At 38.0% G+C, this 20,989-nt stretch overlaps 1 protein-coding gene and 1 pseudogene across 2 annotated transcripts; one reads left to right on the top strand and one right to left on the bottom strand.

Moving 5' to 3' along the window:
- The first annotated feature begins 1,738 nt into the window (after positions 1-1,738).
- LOC104598816 (uncharacterized) lies at positions 1,739-4,956 on the top strand. Its single transcript, XM_010261049.3, has 3 exons — positions 1,739-2,134; positions 2,480-2,892; positions 3,317-4,956. Exons 1-3 carry the CDS (start codon positions 2,072-2,074, stop codon positions 4,590-4,592), a joined length of 1,752 nt encoding a protein of 583 aa, XP_010259351.1. The 5' UTR covers positions 1,739-2,071; the 3' UTR covers positions 4,593-4,956.
- Positions 4,957-14,555: 9,599 nt separating this feature from the next.
- On the bottom strand, positions 14,556-16,008 carry LOC104598817 ((S)-8-oxocitronellyl enol synthase CYC2 pseudogene; annotated as a pseudogene). The gene has a single exon (XR_016084171.1). The product of XR_016084171.1 is annotated as a (S)-8-oxocitronellyl enol synthase CYC2 pseudogene (transcript).
- Between the last annotated feature and the right edge of the window lie 4,981 nt (positions 16,009-20,989).

Raw genomic sequence — 20,989 nt, 5'->3', positions numbered from 1 at the left:
GGACAACTACGAGAGAAAAGAAATTGAGTAAGTGCCTATTGTATGAACACTTCAAAAAGCTGGAAAATTGGGCTTAAAAATAAATCCTTATTTTTAAAATAAACACTTATTTCATGATTATTTCCAAGACACCAATAAGTACATAATGGTTTGAATCCCCTCCCAAATAAACATTTATTTTCAATAAACACTTATTTTTAAGCACTCTCAAACATTGCAAAAGAAAGAAAAAGAAAATTGAAGGATGTATACTATATAATGGAGCCTTCAATGTACAGCTTGACTTGACTATCATGAGGAACACCCAATAATTGGTACACTTAATGCCCAAAACAAATGGTACACTTTATAGAGTCCATACCCAGCTCCTATATCTATATAAAATTAGAAGAAAAAAAAAACTTAAGAAGGAAGCATGTTACAAAGTTTAAGCTGAGCTGGACATTGAACAATTCCTAGCTAATGTGGGACCCAACGTATTGAAGTAACACGTGGATACAGGCTAGATGCATTATGACGTGGCACGGGAGATTTGACCTACACGAGGTTGTAAGGACTTAGAATTAAGATGGAGGTGTGGGGAAGAAAAGGACTTGGGAATTGGGATGCTTAAAAGAGCCTTTTATTTTTTTTAAGCGATGCTTAAAAGAGCTCTTCAACTCCATCCCACCCATATAACTACTCGTTATTTAATTTATGACAAGGTGCTTATCACGAGTTGAAATCAGTCTTCTACGGGATAGTTTCCACAACAGTACATCCTGATCGTGTATTGAGAATATCTTTGGATGATGTCTCGTTATTTCTGATATTATTATTTTTCAATAGAAAATAAGAAAATAAGCATCTGTGTATCAAACACTAGCGTAAACATCGTAATTGGTTATATAACTTAGTGGTAAGTAGCATATCCTCAGCGGTTAGAGGGCCTCATTCGGGCGGGTCATCATGTGTGAGATGTGCAATATTAGATCATGTTGGTAGGTTCTTAGAATGTGCAATATTAGATCATGTTGGTAGGTTCTTAGAATATCCCCAAGGTTTTAAATTCGATTCTTTTTTTAATGTTTTATTTATTTTTTTTTTGAAATTGGTTCAGAGGAACCGGTTTAAGACCAAGTTACCCTCTTCATCAGTGGCTAACCCGATACAACCCATGCATCGACACATTACATATCGACGGATACGTGTCGATACTTCTAACCTTATATCCCAACTCCTCTTATGGATGTAATGATGCTTTTAATTACATAATTGTCCCTATGGTTTCTATCAAATGACCATAAACTCCTTCACCATTGTTACTCTATTTTGTATTAAATACAATTTGACAAAGCCAACACGGCTTTGCAAGTGTTTAAACTGTCATGACACTATATGGAATCAGAATTGATTAATTAATTTAAGCCACTTTGTGTCAAATTTTAATTTGAATGTTCGCGAAAGGATGGCGGGACATTTAATTTAATTTTACTTATTTAAAAAGTAGAGATCAAACCAGCTAAGGGTATAATGGTAAATGGATAGATTGCCAACACAGATGAATTTATGACATATCAGTATATCAGGGTGGTGACTGGAGACTGGTGACTGGTGAGATTTCTTGCACTTTCTGGGCGTCAAGTCTTTTTTCCCGGTAGTTGAACTCCAGTGTACCCGTGATGAGTTACCGACTGTAGCCGGTGGAGTGACGCTTTTACAAGGTAAAGGCGGTCATTGGGTGGGGAGGGGACAGGGGTTCCTTTGTTCTCTTTTAATTCGGGGTTTGAGTGGTAGAGTAGTGTGAAAGCGAGAGAAGTATCTGGCCGACTGGCTCTGCGGAGCCAGCGAAGAAGTTGAAGGATCAAAGCTTTCCCTTTAGTCAAATCTGGTTGTTGTTTTTAGGGTTTGTTTTCTCTCATTTCCCCCCTATTTACCCTTCCATATCTAGGTTTAAAATAATCATTCCCTTCCCCTTTTCTCCCTTACTCTCTTTCTTTCTTTCTCCATTCTCTTCTCTGAGTTTCTCCCTTTGATGGGAGTAAAATGAGGAGGTTTTGAGAGAAAATCGGTGGTTGATGCATCTGCAACCATGTCGACTTCTCCGTCTTTGGCTGGTGTGGAGAAGAAAAATTGGTGGGTTAGCAACAGAAAGGTGGGTTCCTCATTTCCTCCCCTGTTTTATTGAGCTTTCTTCTGCTGTGTTTCTCCTTTTTTTTTTGTTTTGGGTTGTTCGGGGTAATTTTGCGGTCGACTGGTCGATTCTATGTTTTAATCCAAATGGATTTTGGGTTGCTTTTTTATTTTCTAGCATCGACCAAAAGATGGGTTTCTCTTGCTTTTGGTTTTTTCTTTGATGAATTTCAGATGGGCTTACTGGATTTGTTTGTTTTCACTAAATCTTCAAATTCGATGACATAGGTTTTACATCTTAATTCTTAAAAGAAAAAAAAAAAATCCATATTGAATTAGCGGCACTTGCTTCCTGTTACTTGATCAGATTGCAGACAAATATGTGAAAGACGCTCGGGCCCTCCTCGCAACTCAGGAGCAATCGGAGATAGCTTCCGCCCTCAATCTCCTGGATGCTGCCCTTGTTCTCTCTCCGCGGCTGGAGTTGGCTCTCGAGCTCAAAGCTCGATCCCTCCTCTACCTCCGCCGCTTCAAGGAGGTCGCTGATATGCTCCAGGAACACATTCCCAGCTACAAAATGGTCACCGAGGAATCGGACCTCTCCTCCGATAGTTGTTCCCAGCAGCTCTCAAGAGAACAAGTTAAGCTTCTCCCGTCCGATAACTCCTCGTCGGATTCTGGAGAGCGTGACCTTTCGTTCAAATGCTTCTCTGTTTCGGACCTGAAAAAGAAGGTGATGTCCAGTCTATGCAAAAACTGCGAAAAGCAAGGGCAATGGAGGTAATTTTCTCAATGATTTCTCCATTATTTTTCTGCTGGCTTGACATTGAAGCTTCTTCTGTTTCCCGTTTCTCAATGGGTCAATTCAAAGTGAGACTATTTGATTAAGAAACTGATTAATAGGATAAAAATTCCTATATCATGTGCGGATCCGGCGCCAACCAAATAAAGCTGATGGTCATACCGGAGTTCCTCTGAATTCTACCTTTGAGTTTGACCCAAGCATGCCCTTCACATTTACAACGATGAGAAGGGAGAGAATGAATCTAGCTCGAATCTTTTCGAGGGTAGTGTCGTCAATTAGTAGATAGTCGTCGACCGGGGAAGAAGACAAATTTCTGTGAGCCGGCTGGTCTGCAAATCAGCCTGTTTGAATTAGTGAACCGGCTCTGACCTTCAGTTCACGAATGCATGATGTATGTAGGTACTTGGTTCTGGGTCGAGCCTGCTGTCATCTTGGGTTAATGGAAGACGCCATGGTTCTCCTTCAAACCGGAAAGCGCCTAGCCTCTGCGGCATTCCGGCGGCAGAGCGTGAGCTGGTCTGACGATAGCTTCAGCATTTCTAACGTCGCAAGTTGCGGCAGCTGCAACGCTCCGGCCACACTGCCGCCAACCGAGTCCGAGAGTGTGACACAACTTGTTAGCCACATCAAGCTCCTCCTCCGACGCCGCACAGCCGCTCTTGCAGCCCTTGATGCTGGCCTGTACTCGGAGGCCATCCGTCACTTCTCCAAGATCCTTGACGGGCGCCGTGGCACCCCACAGGGCTTCCTTGCTGAGTGCTACATGCACCGGGCGGCAGCCTATCGAGCTGCGGGTCGAATTGCTGAGGCCATCGCCGATTGCAATCGCACTTTGGCACTTGATCCCACTTGCATTCCCGCCCTTACCACACGGGCCGCCCTATTCGAGGCCATCAGATGCTTCCCCGATTGCGTTCGTGACTTGGAACACTTGAAGATCCTCTATGACTCGATCCTGCGAGACCGGAAGCTGCCGGGGCCTGCCTGGAAGAGGCAAAATGTTCGGTACCGTGATGTCCCCAGCAACCTCCGCGCACTCACTGTGAAGATGCAGGAGTTGAAGCAGAGGATTGCTTCAGGGGAGACGGGCAATGTCGATTACTATGGATTGATTGGATTGAGGAGGGGATGCTCACGATCTGAATTGGAGAAGGCATATTTGCTGCTCACCTTGCGCCACAGGCCGGATAGGGCGATGAATTTTGTGGAAAGGTGTGAGTTTGTAGAAGATCGCGATCTTGATTCAGTTAAAGATCAGGCGAGAATGACAGCGCTTTTGCTGTATCGGATGCTGCAGAAGGGTTATTCGAGCATAATGGCTACAATCCTGGAGGAAGAGGCAGCAGATATGCAGAGGCAGAAGGCTGCGGCTGCACTACAAGCAGCAGTAGCAGCAGCTGCTGCACTTCAAGTTACAGCTCCGGAACCAAAATTAGAAGGGAAAGTGAGCAAGACAAGTGTAGAGATTGAAGATAGGAAACAACAGATAGCTTTGTCAGATTACAATAAAGGCAGCAGCTTGGAGCAGCTGCCGGTGCTGGACAAGAAGGGTGCAAAGACAGTATCAGTTTACCAAGGGGTATTCTGTCGGGATCTAGCCATAGTAGGGAATTTGCTGTCTCAGGTCGGGTTTAACCGTCCAATTCCGGTGAAGTATGAGGCACTCAGCTGCTGATGATGGTGTTCGACAAAAAAAAAATTGTAGGGGGCATCGAAGGAGGATGCATGCATGTCGTCGCCGGAAGAGTGGAGATAATTGATCCTTTGATCCATCTGGTTCTGGTTCTGGTTCTTCATTTGTTACTTGTACAAACGAAAGAGAGAAAAAGATTAAGAAAACAAAAATTCAGCCGGGAAATTTTGTCGCCTTTACTCGTTATAGTTGGCTGTTGCTGGCTGCTGCTGCTGCTTCTCCTGAAGGATAATGTTCTAAAATTTTGCATTTTGCTTTGTTTTTGAATTCTTTTTCTGTAGATGTACAGACAGTGTAGTACAGTACCCAACTACCCATTTTCAACTTTTACATGTTTGGATCACAAGTCTACAACTTATCTCAATTTTTTTCTACATGAATGAATAATGAATGAATTGGTGGGGTTGGAAAGTGGATATGATTTGCAGAAAGAGGGAAGTAAGAGAATATCCACTTTGCTATAATTTAAAGGACAGAGGTGAGGTGGCATTTCTGGAATAATAGGACCTGCCTGATTTGCAAGGGCACCCTCACCCTGTGGAGTGTGGACTGTGGCCTTTTTTATATCTAATTTGTACTCTGGTAAAGATAAATGGTGCAGCATAGCAAGTGATAGTAGCTCATTAAAAGCAGCAGATGTCACAGGTGAAGAGAAAACCTTTTTTTTTTTTTTTTTTTTTTTTATAGAGACTATTTAAGAGGAGTGTGTGTGAAGTGTAAACCAAACCTGAAGCCTCTACAGGTCTCTCCTCATCGATCCAAGTAAATATATTCAGCTTATCTGCACATTGTTTTCGATCAAGTCAACTGCTTGATTTCCCATTCCCGATCAAGAGAACCGTTTGGATTCAGACCCAATGATCGTTGACAACTTAAAAACACTTGAATCCTGGGACCTCAATCTCTTTCCATGGAATGGATGAATGATGATGCACACTTTTCGGATTTGCCTTTATTTGGCATCACTGCTCAACTCTGGCTGTGTACCGAACAGATGGGTACATAAAAGGGATTGCAAACTCGGTCACTATATACAGATGAGAGAGAGAGAGTGGGGAAACTTGTCGCCTGCAAGTATTTCTTTTTTTGCTTTGTTTGGACAGTAGTACCAAGGAAGGGAGTAGGGACCATCCTCATCCTCCAGCTTATTGTGCTTCATGTCAAAAATTTTGTGAGATTTATAAAAGGGTACCCTTGATTCCAGTTGAGATGAATAATCAGATTGAAGAGCAATACCAAGAATGTTTGTCAGTTGAGATTTCAAACTTGTAGCTGTAGTCTGTAGGTCAAAAGAGCACTTAGTTAGTGCAACTAAGCTCCCTAGTGGTACTGCTATCTGTCATAGGTAATGGTAATTTGGATGTTCATGAAGTTGGATTTGGTTATGAAGAATGGTGGGTCATGTTAAATTTTTATTAGTTTTCTCTGTTCTCTCTCTCTCTCTCAAAATGAACCGAGTGAGTGATAGTGGAAAACTGGAAACGCAGACAGAGACAGGTAGTACTGTGCACATGCGCGTTAGTTGCTTTATCAAGAAAACCAGAACTCTGCAAATTTGAAATCTCTCACTTATTTAAGAGGCAGAGGCAGAGGCAGTATTTATGAAACATTAAATGGATACAGTTTCCAAGTTGGAACGCTGATTGATCCAAAATCTGATATTTCATTAAATGATCCTCCTTACTTTCATCTTTACGCGCCCATTCATTTTCACTTACTGCTCTTCCCCTTCCCATGCGCCATGCTCGTTTCGTTGGGATTCCTTCTGCTCCTACTTTCTGCTGCTGGTTTTTAATTTCATATTGTTGTTACTTACAGCACCGTATCTCAATCTTCATGGAGATTTTAATTTCATATTGTTTTGCGTAGAGTGGTACAAAATTGAAAATTGCTCAAGTCCAAACAACTCACTCACAATTACGAGATTGCCACTGATACATCTATAGATTTCTCTCTCGTTTTACACGATGCGCATTGCATTGGATTCCGCAGTTGCAGGTGTAGGTGCAACTGTGCAAGTGCAACCTTTCCTTTTTATCCAACTTGGAGTTGCAAAATAAAAAAGACAAAAACTGTAAGGGAAACGAGAAAAGAAAGAAAGAAAGAAAAAAAAAAAACAAAAACAAAAGCTTATCCCATTCTCAAATTCTCAATTCCTCTCATAGTCATCGAGAATGAGGGAGGGATCGCATTACCTAGCATATTCGCATTAATTATTTGATATTTCGTATTTTATTCAGGATTTAAATCATTGTTTTTAGTGTTTAATTAAGCACTGATTCATTAAATTAAACACTCGCAACCGTTAGTCATTACACGATCCTTTCATAAGTCTAAAATTAATATATAATTAAAGCTAACCTATTTTTTAAGTAGGGGAAAATTCTCGATTAGTACTCTCTGTTTTGTGCCTAGTGTCATTTTGGTCCCCGAATTTTAAAACGCCACAATTCAATACTTGAACTTTTAAAGTGTGACAATCCAGTATCTATCATTAATCAGCAGTTAATTTACAATTAAGTGATTTGAAAAAGACACCAATACCCTTCGAGTGTCATTTAATTTTTTTACCAACCATCTAAATACATCAAGAAAGTTGGGGTTATGTTTAAGTGGACATTCTAGTTACCCTAACTTTGTTGAATAGAAGAGGCAAGGATTTGAGACTATTATTTTTTTTTGTCAATGTTTGGATAGTTTATAAAGAGAATTAGATGACACTTGAAAGCCATTTGTCTTTTCAAAATGTCACTTAAGGGCTGCTTAATAGCTAGTTAATGGCAGGTACTGGATTGTCACATTTTGAAAGTCTGGGTACTGAATTGTTGTATTTTAAAGTTTGGGGATCAAAATGACACTAGACTCAAAATACAAGGTACTAATCGGGAATTTTCCTTTTAAGTAATAACTAATAAGTTTTCGGTATTATTTGTCTAAAGAAACTTTTATTTTCTATTGGCCAAAATCCAAACGATCTTCTATACGTTATGGAATGGTTTTTGAACCATTGTTTATCTAGACGGTCGAACCGTTTGGCCTGAAAGTTGTCCACGCAATTGGTTCTATTTCACCTCTGACCTATTTTTTTGTCGAAAAGTATTGATTTAATTAGCAACCTGCTGAATCAGGTGATTGAACCGTCAACCTGTTCGACCTAAACAATGTTTTTGGCTGTTTATTTGTTTTAATTATTTTTTTAAATTAAAACAGGCCATCCATTGGAACTAGATGGCCAAACTGCTAACCTAGAAATCAGTGACCAAAGTGGTTCTAGTTCCCGGTTAGTTTTTAAAACATTGGTTTACATGGAGGCTTGGGACAATAGAATACCTCAACCCTCCCAAACTTTCCATTTGAAATGATGGTAATACCCTTATTGGTACAACCCAGCCCCCTGTATCTATTGGCTTAGGACCTAGCTAGTGGGTAGAATGGTAAGGGGCCGAATGTTAGAATGTTGGGAACAAAGGGAATAAAGTTGAAATGGTGGGTAGAGAGTAAGGTTTTAAAAGGCTAAAGGCAGAGGCATGGTGGTTGGGTCTCATAGGGCCACTGCGTAAGCCTCAAGGCCTTTTGAGGCATAAGCCTTGAGTTAAAGAAAAAGATACAATTCATAAACAATAAAGACATAAAAAAACATAAAATTGAGATCTTATTTGGCTTGTTTGATGTATTAAACACAAAATTAGTCTTCATACACCCCACTACGTCAAAAGGGGTGCATCAAATATCAACACTTCGAACCATGCACATTTTTTTATTATTTTTTCAAAATTATGCATTAAAAGCATGGTTAGTTTTAGGGCTGCAAGTCGGGCTGGGTTAGGTTGGGCTGAGGTCAATCCTAGCCCAACCCTAACCCTAACTAAATTCCTTCAACCCAAAGTCAAATTCGGGTTGGACTGAGCTCAGATTGGACCCAACCAAACCTTCTTACCATCCCTTAAAAGTTAAAATCTTGTAAAACTTCTTAATCTTAGATCTTAACTCAACTTTCATTACAAATATTAATCCTATGTTTTATTAGTATTTGTTTGTTGATGTGTTTATTGGTTCTTTTTTAAGTACAAAATATAAAAAAAAAAGTGTTTGAAATGACTATCGTTTATTATGATGATTTATAATAGATCTTTTATGGGAAGCAAGCTATGAGTGGGAAACAACAAAGAGGAGATAAAGAATAAAATATTTAGAAAACATAAAATATGTTATCAAGATTTTAGTATTTCCAATTAGGATTAAGTGAAGTGATTATCTTAAATGAAATAAATGGTAGTATGTGATAATGGCAATACAACTATCGTGCATCTAAACAATCAATGTATGATCATATATATAACATATACTTATATATGATATGTAATATAGAGTCAGGTTGTCCATGGGGTCAATCATAACCAATCCAAAGTAACTCAGGTTCATAAATTTCAACCCTAATCCCAACTCATGCATCAACCTGACCCAACCCAACCTGACATTTTCGGGTTGGATTCGTGCTAACCCGGCCCAAGTTGCAGCCTTAGTTAGTTTTGTGTTATTTAATTATTAAAAAGGAGTCCCTTAACAAAACAATATAGTTAAACCTTTCAATTCAGGGATATGAACCAACATCGCTTTAAGAGTAAAGCATTCCCGTTTTGTTTCTTGCACTTGTATGCATTAATGAAAAATGACCATCTATGTGATGCAAAATAGATCATCAAGTATGGGGCAAGTGGATAAGAACAAAATGAAGATATAGAATATGAACAATAAAGAAAGCTATTTTCTTACACATTTATATGTATTTATTTGTTATTTGTACGTTTATTCATTTGTTCAATGTACATTAATTTATACAAAACAAAGCATAATTTTTTCTTAAAATTTTTATTTTACCCCTGCATGAATCTTCATATTTAACATTAGCATGCCAAATAGTTAAGGCCTAAGCCTTGAATATTTTGATACCAAAGGCCTAAGTCTCAAACAACTCAGGGCCTAAGCCTTGCTAGTGGGGTCCGAGGCTATTGAGGCTAGGCCTATTTTCTTAGCCTCACTTTGAGGCTTAGGCCTTTGCCGACAGCCTTTTAAAACAATAGCAGAGAGGATGACCATGTATGATGAATCATAAAAAAGAGCCCACTTGCAACAAAAAATTTTATTCACACAGCATTCAGTCAAAGTTTCAAATATAGATACAGGCCGATACACCCGTTGAATGCATTTTATTTTTTTTTATTTTCTTTTTGAAACATTTTTAGGGGATTGTTTAATACCTGTCTACCCCCTGAAATTGTTCTAACCCCAAAACATTCACTTTAAGACATATCAAAGGGTCACCAATATGATATGTATTGGCCAATAAACCCCAATATATTACAAAATTTAATTACTTACATCTAATTATACATTGAGAATATCTTCTATACATTTATTGTTTAATTTGTGGGGAGATGTTCCTAGTGTATGGCGGGATTCCCATGCTTTCGACGGTATACCCAGAGTTTTTCTTTAAAGAGAATCCTATCCCAATTCCCAAATGATGCGTGCTTGTGAGGAAATCATGTGACCTCAAAGCTCCCTCCATCTGCATCATCGTTATATTATATCCTGTAAATTTTAATACATATATCAATTATATTAGTGTGTTGGGCGAAACTTTGGGTATATTGGGAAAGATGGACAAAAAGAAAAAGGTTCATTTCAGTTTCAAATGTTTGTTTTTATGCAAAAGAAAGAAAGAAAGAAAGAAAGAAAGAAAAATGCTAAAGGAAGATGAAGTGATAAAGCTAGTCAGAAGGAATGACAAATAATTGATAAAATAGCCAGTGAAGAAACTTGGGCTTTTGTTTATTATATTAATTCTATCCTTTTATGGTTACAGCTGGCAATGTCGCAAAGTTTCTTAAACCCCTGCTCACTTTTGATGTCCGCCACACGGCAGATTCGACTCTATGTCACTTTCATTCGCTGTTTCTCTGCAAACTGGGAATTTGATTCATTGCAGTGACCTCACTTTGATTTACATGAAGTAAGGGTTTAATGCAGGGGCTGATCCAGAATTTTTTTTTTTTTTTTTTTTTTTGTGAGGGGGTCAAAACCTAAAGTGGAATGGGCCCGCCCATAAGGAGATCAACCATTGAAGTGGAAAGTTTGGGAGGGGGAATCTTACATAGAAAACTCTATTCCAAGTAGAGAATTCCGAACCATAGAGGGGCCATGGCTCCCCCGGGTCCCCAGCGCTCCGCCCCTGGTTTAATGGGCCATATTGATATGAGTCCAAATTTATTTCTCATATAGTGCTTTTCACATAACCTTACAATATACATCGCAATAATACATCAAAAACATTTCTCATGTTATTTATAAAGAGATGTTCTTAATACATGGTGGGATGTGCTGTGTGTTTCAATTTATGAATTGATATTCCGATCCATTGATACACCTAATGACATGATTCTTGGTTTTAACCCTACCTTAGGACATTATCAAAGTAATTATCACTCTTTATTGACTTTAATTTCCTTGCCAATGAACACAACCACTGCAACTTATCTGACCCCACACCCACTCCCACCAATTAACAACTTTTAAATACAATCATGTAGCCAGGGGCAGGCTAGCTCCAAAGTAGAGGCCAGCCAGTTAGAGTGCTCCATGTGGGTAGGGGTCTGCTACTAAAAATATGCTTCCAACACTATCCCAACCACTCATTGCAGCCGTACGTACAGTGGGAACATCTATCTCCCTTGTCATTTATGGGGAGGTGTTAACAATGTGCGCTGAAATGGCTAGTTGGGACATGTTTGGAGCATCTCGTTGGTAGCATATCTGAACTTGCTTTTGATGGTCTCAATCTAAATTCTAAACCTCTTTTATCTTGCACTACAGATATGTTACTCACAAATCGTTCTCACATCCCTACCCATAGAATACAAACACCAAGATTCAAAATATTGGAAACGTCAAGTATATCGGAAAGACAATTTTAAGAGACGTATCGGGATACGTCTTGGATATATATGTGTATTAGAGAAAAACTAAAATACACTTGGAAACACTATAAATATTTTAATAAATCATAAAAATAGACCAATAACACTAAATATAAGACCTCAATGAGGTGTATATACATTAAATTAATATATTGTAGTTAATGGTTTTATGAAGAAATATATTGTAGTTAATTATAATTTCATTAAAAATCCTATGCGTAACTATAATTTATAAATTCTAATTCTTAAGTTTTAATGTTTTATGGGATGGGAAAAAACCAACTCTCCTATCCAACCATAAAACATGCATTGGCACAACTTCTCTGTGAAAATATAATTAATAATAATTATTATTTATTGTCCATTTGTAAAAGTTATAAAAATAAATACATTTTTTAATATATTCAAAAAATAATTATTAAAGAAGAAATTCCAATTTATTTGTGGATATGATAGATCATCCATAGAATTATAATATATTTAATCATTGTGATCAAATGATAAAATATAATTAATTAATTATTTATTTTTAAATTCTAAAAATATAAAATAAAAATTTAGTTATTAAAGAAGAAATTTCTATTGGTTTGTGGATATGATAGATCATCCATAGAATTATAGTATATTCATTATTTGTAATAAAATGATAAAATATAATTAATTATTACTTATTTTTTAATTCTAAAAAGATAAAATATCAAAAAAATATTAAAGAAGAAATTTCAATTACTCTATGGATATGATAGATTAATCCATAGATCTAAAACATATTTAGTATTTATATGTAGAGAAAAAAAATTACATTTTTAAATTTTTTGTTAATTTATATTCTTCAAATATCTTCATGAAATTTCCATAAATCTACTGATAACACAAAAACATTATCATTTTGAGTATAAGAAATGTAGATCAACATAAATTTAAACATTCAAGAAAAAAATCACAAGATATTATAAAAAATTGAAATAATTTACCTATTTTTGTCATATTTTTTCAAAATTTGAAAAATCTTTTAAAAAATTAATGATTCACACTTGTTTCTTGCAAACTTTTGCAAATCTAGCACTCTAGGAATGATGTTTGGAGTTTTAGAGTCATTTGGGGGTGGAAAAAGGCTTATTTTTTGGGAAATGAAGCTTGCTTTCCCCTTTAATTTTTTTTTTTAATTTGTTGGCCATATCTTTTTCGTCGATATGCTACCGGTACACCCCGATACACCCCCAATACGGGTCCAGTATGCATGAAAGTAGATGAAACGTCTGATTTCCATGTATATCCCATGTCTATTTTTCAAAGATACATCGGGCGTATTGTATCAAAATTTTAAACCTTGACCACCACTTTGTATTCCCCATGAATGACAAGTGATATATTCTCAATGCACAGCTATAATTAATTAATGGATAAGGATGTGGGAACAACTAGTGGGTAGTTGATCTGGGTCTGAATCTCCTACCAATAAAATGCATTTCAAACCCCTACCAACATACTTAGGACCACACATCTCATACATGATGGGTCCCACCTCAGAAGACCTGTTTCCTTATCATTGGGCTGCACCATTACTCCATTAGTCCATTACTTTTTGACAAAGCTTGGTTCGTTTGTCTTTGGAAGTGGACCTAGTATTGGTCCATTTATGCTTTGCATCATAAAATGGGCTTTGGGCCCATAGTTTCCTCATCATTTGGAAGTGGACCGAGTATTCTCTGTAATGTTACCTGTATTGTTCTCACAATGGAGTAAGCGTCTGTTCAGCATCGATACCGTTGTTCCAGAAAATGGTGACATATCAACGCTACGTCAGAAAAATTGTGCTCCAGGAAACGCCTTTTTGTTTGGATCCATTTTTCCATAAAAAACTGTGCTTTAAACCATGCCTTAAAAATCGGAAAGTGTGGCTTAGAGTAACACTGAATTTGGCATTTCCTAGAGCTACAGCTCATTGTTGCCAACAGGAACATGACGTGGCACTGGATAATAAGTACCAGCAGTGCTGAAAACATTAAACGTTTCTGTTGCTCCAGGAAATGTCCTACCTGACAGCAACATTTCCAAACAAAAAATATACATCGCTTTTTCAAAAAACGATACTTTTAACCCACACATCAACACGGTGCTATATCTGCAGCATCGATGCCAAACATATACTAAGTGATGGGATGGAGAATTCTGCCACCTCAAAATGTTGCCGTTTAGAGAATTATAGGATTATTGTATGTGCACGTATTATGTATATGTACAAGTATTACTTATTTATAATATACCGTATGGGCTTTAACTTTTATAACATGCAACTGCAAAGTTTACACACTTTGGTCTTGGATATTTGGTCCTCTGGTTGGGCCTGAGCCTAACTTTGGGCTTTTTATATTTTGGGCTAGATTTGGGCCTAATTCTTAGATAGTTTAAGTCCAACCCAAACCTGCTACATGCATATATAAATCCATATTTACATGCATAAATTTTCTTATACATGATTACATAAACACTTAGATTTATGCCAAATTTTAATGATGGTTGATTGGCCAACCCAAGCTCAAGCTCTGGTTCTCCTGGTCTAAGTCCTAGTATGGATTGAACAAATTGAGCTTAACTTCAGACTTGTTCCGAATTTTGGCCTTCAGCCCAATTCATAGGATTGGACCTGAATTGAGTGTAAACCTGGCCCAACATGCCCGACTTGCACCTCTTTGAAATTATAGAAAGAGATAGACGGAAAGAGTTGTTCAACAGAGTTTTTGATTTGCTAATTGGAAAATAAAACTTCCAGCACAGTTTGAAAGAAGTACAAATACAGATACAAATATGTATAATGCAAATTCTTGTGTTTTTGTATTATTTTGTATTTATATTATACATATTTATCTTCCTACTGTTTCAAACTGAGTCTCTGTCCGTTAGTGTTAATTTATAACTCATAATCATTTTTTATATGCTTTAAAGCATTGAATCCGACAGAAACGTATTTAGGTTGAATTTATAAAAGAAAAAACTTAGATGATGATGATGGAATAGAATTCAACCTTATACAGTAGAACAGAAGACTTTCTTTGACAACCTATGATGTGAGGACGAAGCCAACCCTATACAGTAGGACAAAGCTTAATGACGAGGACGAAGAGGATTGCTTTCTCGTAATATCATCCCTGCAAATAAAAAAGAAGACTTTATTGAAAACCGGAAGGTGATCAAATTTCAGCTTTAATTTCAAGGCTAACTTCCAGTGTGGATGATGATTTCCGACTCAGGTTTTAGGGATGATGTTCATGTCTCTCATTTTCTCCACCCATTTCTTCACACTCTTGGCAGAATCAGCGAAACCAAAGAACCCGAATTCCCGGCTCTTAGTCATGCTACAGACATGCTGAAGTCGGAAATTCAGAACCACATTAGCGGCATTGAAGCAAGTGATATCTTCCAGATTAGTCTTGCAGAGTCCATTCTCTTCAACAATTGCATCCCACACTTTCCCCTTGTTCTTCATCTCTTCCAGCCAATCAAACTTGTCTCCCTCGTTGAACGCCACGAATTCCACATCAAACACCTCGCACAGTACCTTCCAGAGGTACTTCCACGTGAAAACATCCCCATTAGTGCAATTGAAGGCCTGGTTTTTAGCCATGGCCGTCGTGGTGGTGGCCGCCCATATCTGTTGCTCAGCAAGCAACCCAGCGTCTGAGGCATCACAGAAGTGCTCCCATGTGAACCGGCTGCCGGGAAACCTGAAAGGGGAGCCCTCACGGCGGCATATTAAAGCATATGCCGCAAAAGTCAGTAAGATGTTGTGTGAACTCCTCGCCGATGCTCCAAAAATGATTGATGATCGGTGGACCGACCATGTGAATTTGGGGGAAAAGGAAACCAGGAGATCTTCGAGAGCGTGGTATGTGTTGGGGAATGGGAGACGGTCGGATTCCTCCCGGAATGGAGACTCATGTGGGACAACCCGGCTACCAAGGACGGGATCAAATATAGGGCCCATATACTGCTTGGTTCCTGTGAGGAGGGTGACATGGTGGAGTGGGGAGATGGGCGAGAGGGTCAAGACTCTGAGTACGTTGGCCAGCATGGTTGAATTTGCAGCAATATTGGATTCTTCGGTGTCACAGTAGTAGAAGGTCATCCAGAAGAGATGGGTTACCTGGTTGGCTAGAGGGAAGAGCTCTCTGTGTGTTGCTTCATAGTCTCTGAGATCAAATTGGATGTAGCCATCGACCAGAGATGACGAGAACCAGCTGGGTTTTGCACTTCGAGCCGTTCCATACACTGCCCATGGACCTCCGGGAGCTCTTGGCTTCTTCAGAGCCTCGGCCAGGTTCAATCCGACCATGCCTGTGATGCCCACAATCAGTGCTACCGATTTTGCAGCTTCCACCTCCATTTCTTATCTCTCTCTCTAGAAATACAGCCAACCAACACTGGAGTAGAGATAGAATCTTATATATATATATTAGATAAGCCTTCCAAATGTTCCACACGTGGTGCTTCTTTAATTTTTAATAAAAATTAATAACTTTTTAAAAGAAATTTCCAAAGCCCTCACGTTCTCAGACTCTAACCTTTTTCACCCAAGCGTGAAATGTGGCCTGTTTGCCAGCTGTAAGGGATGATCGAATAAGCGTGAAAGAACAATCTGTACCTTAATTTAATTTTACCTTTTCCAGATTTATTTATTTTTTAATAACCTACTCTCTCTACCTTAATTATTTTTCTATAACCTATTCTCTCTACCTTAATTTTTAGAAAAGAAAAAAAAAATTTCCTTAATTTAATTTTACCTTTTTCAGAAATGTAAACATTTTTATTCTTTTATAACCTACTTTCTCTCAATTTTAATTTTAGAAATAACTTAGCCAAAAATTTAATTAAAAAACCAGTCTTAATTTACCTTAATAGCCTACTCTCTCTACCTTACTTTCAGAAATAATTTACCTTAATTTCCAGAAAAGGAAATAGCCTAATTTATTTATTTTTTTAACCTATTCTCTCTCTCTTTCTCTACCTTAATTTCAGAAATAACTTATCAAAAAAATAATTAAAAAGACCGTGAATTGAGAAAGGGCGGCTTGTTCAACGTGCTTGTCCGATTCTAATCTTACTGTACCGATCACTGTTGGGTGTTAGATGTTGGCTGCAAGGTGTTAATTATATCCCTCTTTGGGTACAGCTCTCAAGTTAAGTCCATCCAGATATTGTAGAGAGGTGAGCAAGTGTTCCACCCCCGGATTGGTTGCTCAGAAGAAAGGCTTATTTTGAAGCCCCTTACAAGAAGATTGGCGCTCGAAGTTGATCAACTGAGGTTACATGAAGAAAGTAACGGAGATGTAGTTGGTAATGTCCATGGGCATAATGCTGAGATCGATCCATCCAACTTTGAGAGAAGTAGTGAAGCCACCGAATTGGAGAGGCGACTCATAAAACCCATTGATGTACGGAACTGTAACGAGCAGCAGCGGTTTTGTTGGGACTTGAGAGTAAGAACCCAATAAATAAACCACGCTCTATATTATATTAAAAATTAAAATTAACAGCTGAATACAGCACACCGCTATAATAAAAATAAAAAAAGATGTGACAATACATTAACGATGCTGTGCGATCTAGCTCCCTGCCGCTTTCATTTGCTTCCACGCGGATGGCGGGCATTTGATCTGCAAGAAGATCAGAGAATCCGGGGTTGCTAATTCGGTGAGGTCGTTTCGATGTTTAAGTCAGTATATTTGTTGCGAGCTAAAAATAGCTTAAGAATGAAGAGAGCTAGAGAGCATATAAATCACACGTACCTTGAACCACCGGGGGTGGAGCCTTTATATAATGGAATCCTCACAACATGTATACTAACTTAAGCATCGGAGCGACCTCGTCAGGCTAACAACCCCGGGTTCTCTTATCCTCTTGCAAATCAACTGTCCGCCGTCCGTCTAAAAGCCAGATCACCTCCAGTAGGGAGCAGCTAGATCGCACAGCATCAATTACATCAATTACATTACAACTAATCCCCATTATTTCCATCTATTATTATCTGATATGAACATTAGAATATTCATAAAAAGTGTTTCGGAATAAGCGACCACCTAATCAATCAATGGTTCTTAAATTTCCCAATTAAAACCTCTCGTGCTGCTTTTAAGATCAAAGATACTGATTTTAAAATATATCCTTTTGAAAGCCATGAAAGCGACAGTATTATTTGATTTCATTTCCTGGGATCAGCCAAGCCAAAGGGCTTCTAAAGAGCCAGCTGAAGTGACACTAAACCTCATAAGTCATCTTGCAATGAATATAAACTTATTCACTATCTCACTCATGTAGGCATCAAACACATCTTGGTCAGCATCATGCCTTTAAAGAGCCAAAAAAGATCAAATGATTGATTGTTAGCATTCTGTTCAAAACTGCGGTATACAAGAAGAATGGTACCTTGGACGGGACATGGGCATTCCAGATAACCTTCAAGGTAAGAGTCCTAAAGAGGGCCAATTATGGAATTCTAGAAGGAACTCAATGAAGAAACCTTCATCTTTAGTAAGCTTCCAGATTCTACAAGGAGAGCAGGGTTGCTACCTCTCAATCATTTATGTTCCATCTCAGCCTTGGGTCCACACCACCTGGCCAGCCTCTACTTCATAACAATCGCTATTGCAAATTTTTCTGCACCAATATGGAGCAGATTCTTGTAGGCTTCAGCAAGAGGTCCAACACCATACCAAGAATCTGTCCAGAACAGAAGATGTGGTCATGTGTTTGAGCAACTGTCCCTAAACCTGCATTGTTCCTTTCCGCAAAATGCTGCCATGGGGGATTGTTGCCTAGCATGAGTAACACCTCAACCGGGGAAAACCATATTTACCTCAGATCACTTTCCTCTGTACATGCTCTTGTTCTTCACTAAAACACCAAAATCATTTAGTAGGGCTTTATTCGTAGCACTTAATGAACTGGCGCCCATCTCTTCGCTTGCTTTCTTCTTGCCTGTGACCATGCCACAAGGTGGAACTTCTGAATGCCATGACCATCCCACGGAAAATCATTTTTCATCTTCTCTAAAACAATCACTACAGAGACAAGCATGTAGAAACCATCCATGTTTCTCAACAAGGTTATCTTCCTGCATTTGAAAAGATAACCATCAATGGGATTTGGGAAGAAGGTGGTCCCAATTACAACTACTTGAATGAGTGGGGAATATGCTATGGCTTAATGCCATGAAGAATTCCTTCAACTTTATGTTGGATCATACAACTGCCCAAGAATAACCCATCCATATTTAGGAGCCACACCAGCAGGGCCTCTTTTTTTCCTTGGGGGAGGGGGGTGCTTCTCCCATCTACATGGTCTTAATGGAAGATGGATTAATTTCATGTGGAGGACCCAAGAGCTAAAATGGTCTCAACTGCTGATACCTTGATTACCCAACACTGCTAGAATATGGAGAAGAGGCTCATGTTGAAAGAGGTAAATAAGGAGGAGACCAAATGCGTTCACCAATATCAATAAAACTGTTTCTTAGCTGTTGGGAATTTAGTTGCAAAAAGACTCACGTTGTTTCCTCTAAGAAGACTTTTTTATCTTTATAATAGGGTTGAGGAAGAGAGACAGGGAATGGCTTTTATGCATACAAGGGAGAGAGAAACCCTTGAAGAGACTTTCGGACAAACTCAAACACAAAATAAATATAGGTAACCTATTTTTAAACTATAGATCTCAATTGCCATTTGTTAATCTAACTATTTGGACCATTTTTTGTACATAGGAACCAATTGTTGTTAGCAATAGATTGGTGGAGCGACGGTTGGTATTCCATATCTCGAAAAATGCACATTGTCCTACAGAAATTATATAGAGATTCACTTCTCTTTTGAATCATGGCAACATGAAGATATCTGATTGAAAGGTTCAAATGACAAGTAAGCATGTTTTAAATTATTGTGTTCTTTGAGAACCATTTTGGAATTTTTGTAAGTTATATTGTTAATATCTTCTTCTATGGAAATATTAGGTTGCATTTGTTTCAATGTCATATGGGTGAGGATGAGACTAACACAAATGGAAATATTAGGCTGTAGTTCTTTCTTTTTCCAATGAATAATCTTCTTTATCCTTCAATAATTTTATTATTTCTATAGCGAAGAATCAAGAACTGGGACTGCCAATATAATTGCTATCAATTTTCTTTATTTTTTTACTCTCTCACTTATTTAGTATTAGAGCCACTTTGACCGAGTAGTTTATTGTCCAACCCTTGTGGTCCCCATTATAATTAATTAATTTTCAGCATAAGATATCTATGGGCCTGTGCTTGTTTGCACTTCAAGCCTGAGGGACTTTCCTGTGAGGAACGTATTAGAGAATATCAACCTATTTACTGCCCATCCAAATATCTTTGTTTATAATTTCAAGAAAAACACTATTCATCGTTTTCTATCTTCCTCCCACAACTGGACCAGAGGTGCTCCTTATAAAGGAGAACTCACATCCTATGGATCCTTCGGCTCAGTTTGGAAGGAGTACAAAGACAAATATGTATGCACTCTATATTTGTATTTGTACTTCTTCCAAACTAAGCCTTGGGTCCACCTTTTACTTGAACCCTTGAATGAAAGTTTGCCACATACGCCAAGAGCTTCAAATGTAAAAAGTAACAATATTCCACATCTAAATCCGTTTGGACTTCAAATGGAAATTGAATTTGGTTTAATTTATGCTAATGATATAAATTATGTATATGATTAAATAATTATTTAAATGATATTGGTCATAAATTATTTAAATGCTTATTGAATAATTTATGTTAATGACCACTAAAGGTGTTATCATTAAGATGAGTTTTGAACAATAAACAAGAATTCTGGAAGCTTTTAAAAGTCATGGTAAATTTAAGTCTCGATGAAGTTTATATTATCTTTTTGTGAGTTTTATATTTATTTTATTTTTAGTGCAGATCACGAGAATCTGACCTCTTAAAAAAACGCTCCTTTTCCTTAACACGCTTTCTACGTTTAAGACTTTTTTTATGGGAACAAAGGAGTCTTCAACCTTAATGTATCGAGATAGAAAACACGAGGCTTATAACACCTATAAATTGAGGCCTAAGCCTCATACAGAATATGCTAATTGCTAAACATTTTACGCACGCCCCCCAAGAGCCCCCAAACAGATCAAGTTAAAGGGGTTTATGCCAAATGCCACATTCCCTAGAGAATTCGGATGAGCTGAACGCCATGGCTGTGGAACCAATCAAGGTTCAAAGTATCAGGCATGTCAGCCTGTGTCTGTAATTTTTTTAGGCTTTATTTATTTTTTTGAAACTGGTTCAGAGGAATCAGTTTAAGGCCCGATTACCCTCTGAACCAGTGTCTGACCTGATACAATCCCTAGGGGGGTGTATCAAGAAGTCAT

Source organism: Nelumbo nucifera, chromosome 3, assembly GCF_055504915.1.
Source record: "Nelumbo nucifera cultivar China Antique chromosome 3, China Antique-T2T, whole genome shotgun sequence".
Taxonomy (NCBI): Eukaryota; Viridiplantae; Streptophyta; class Magnoliopsida; order Proteales; family Nelumbonaceae; genus Nelumbo; species Nelumbo nucifera.
The sequence above is the reverse complement of the archived record's forward strand: the minus strand, read 5'-3'. Positions and strand labels throughout refer to the sequence as shown.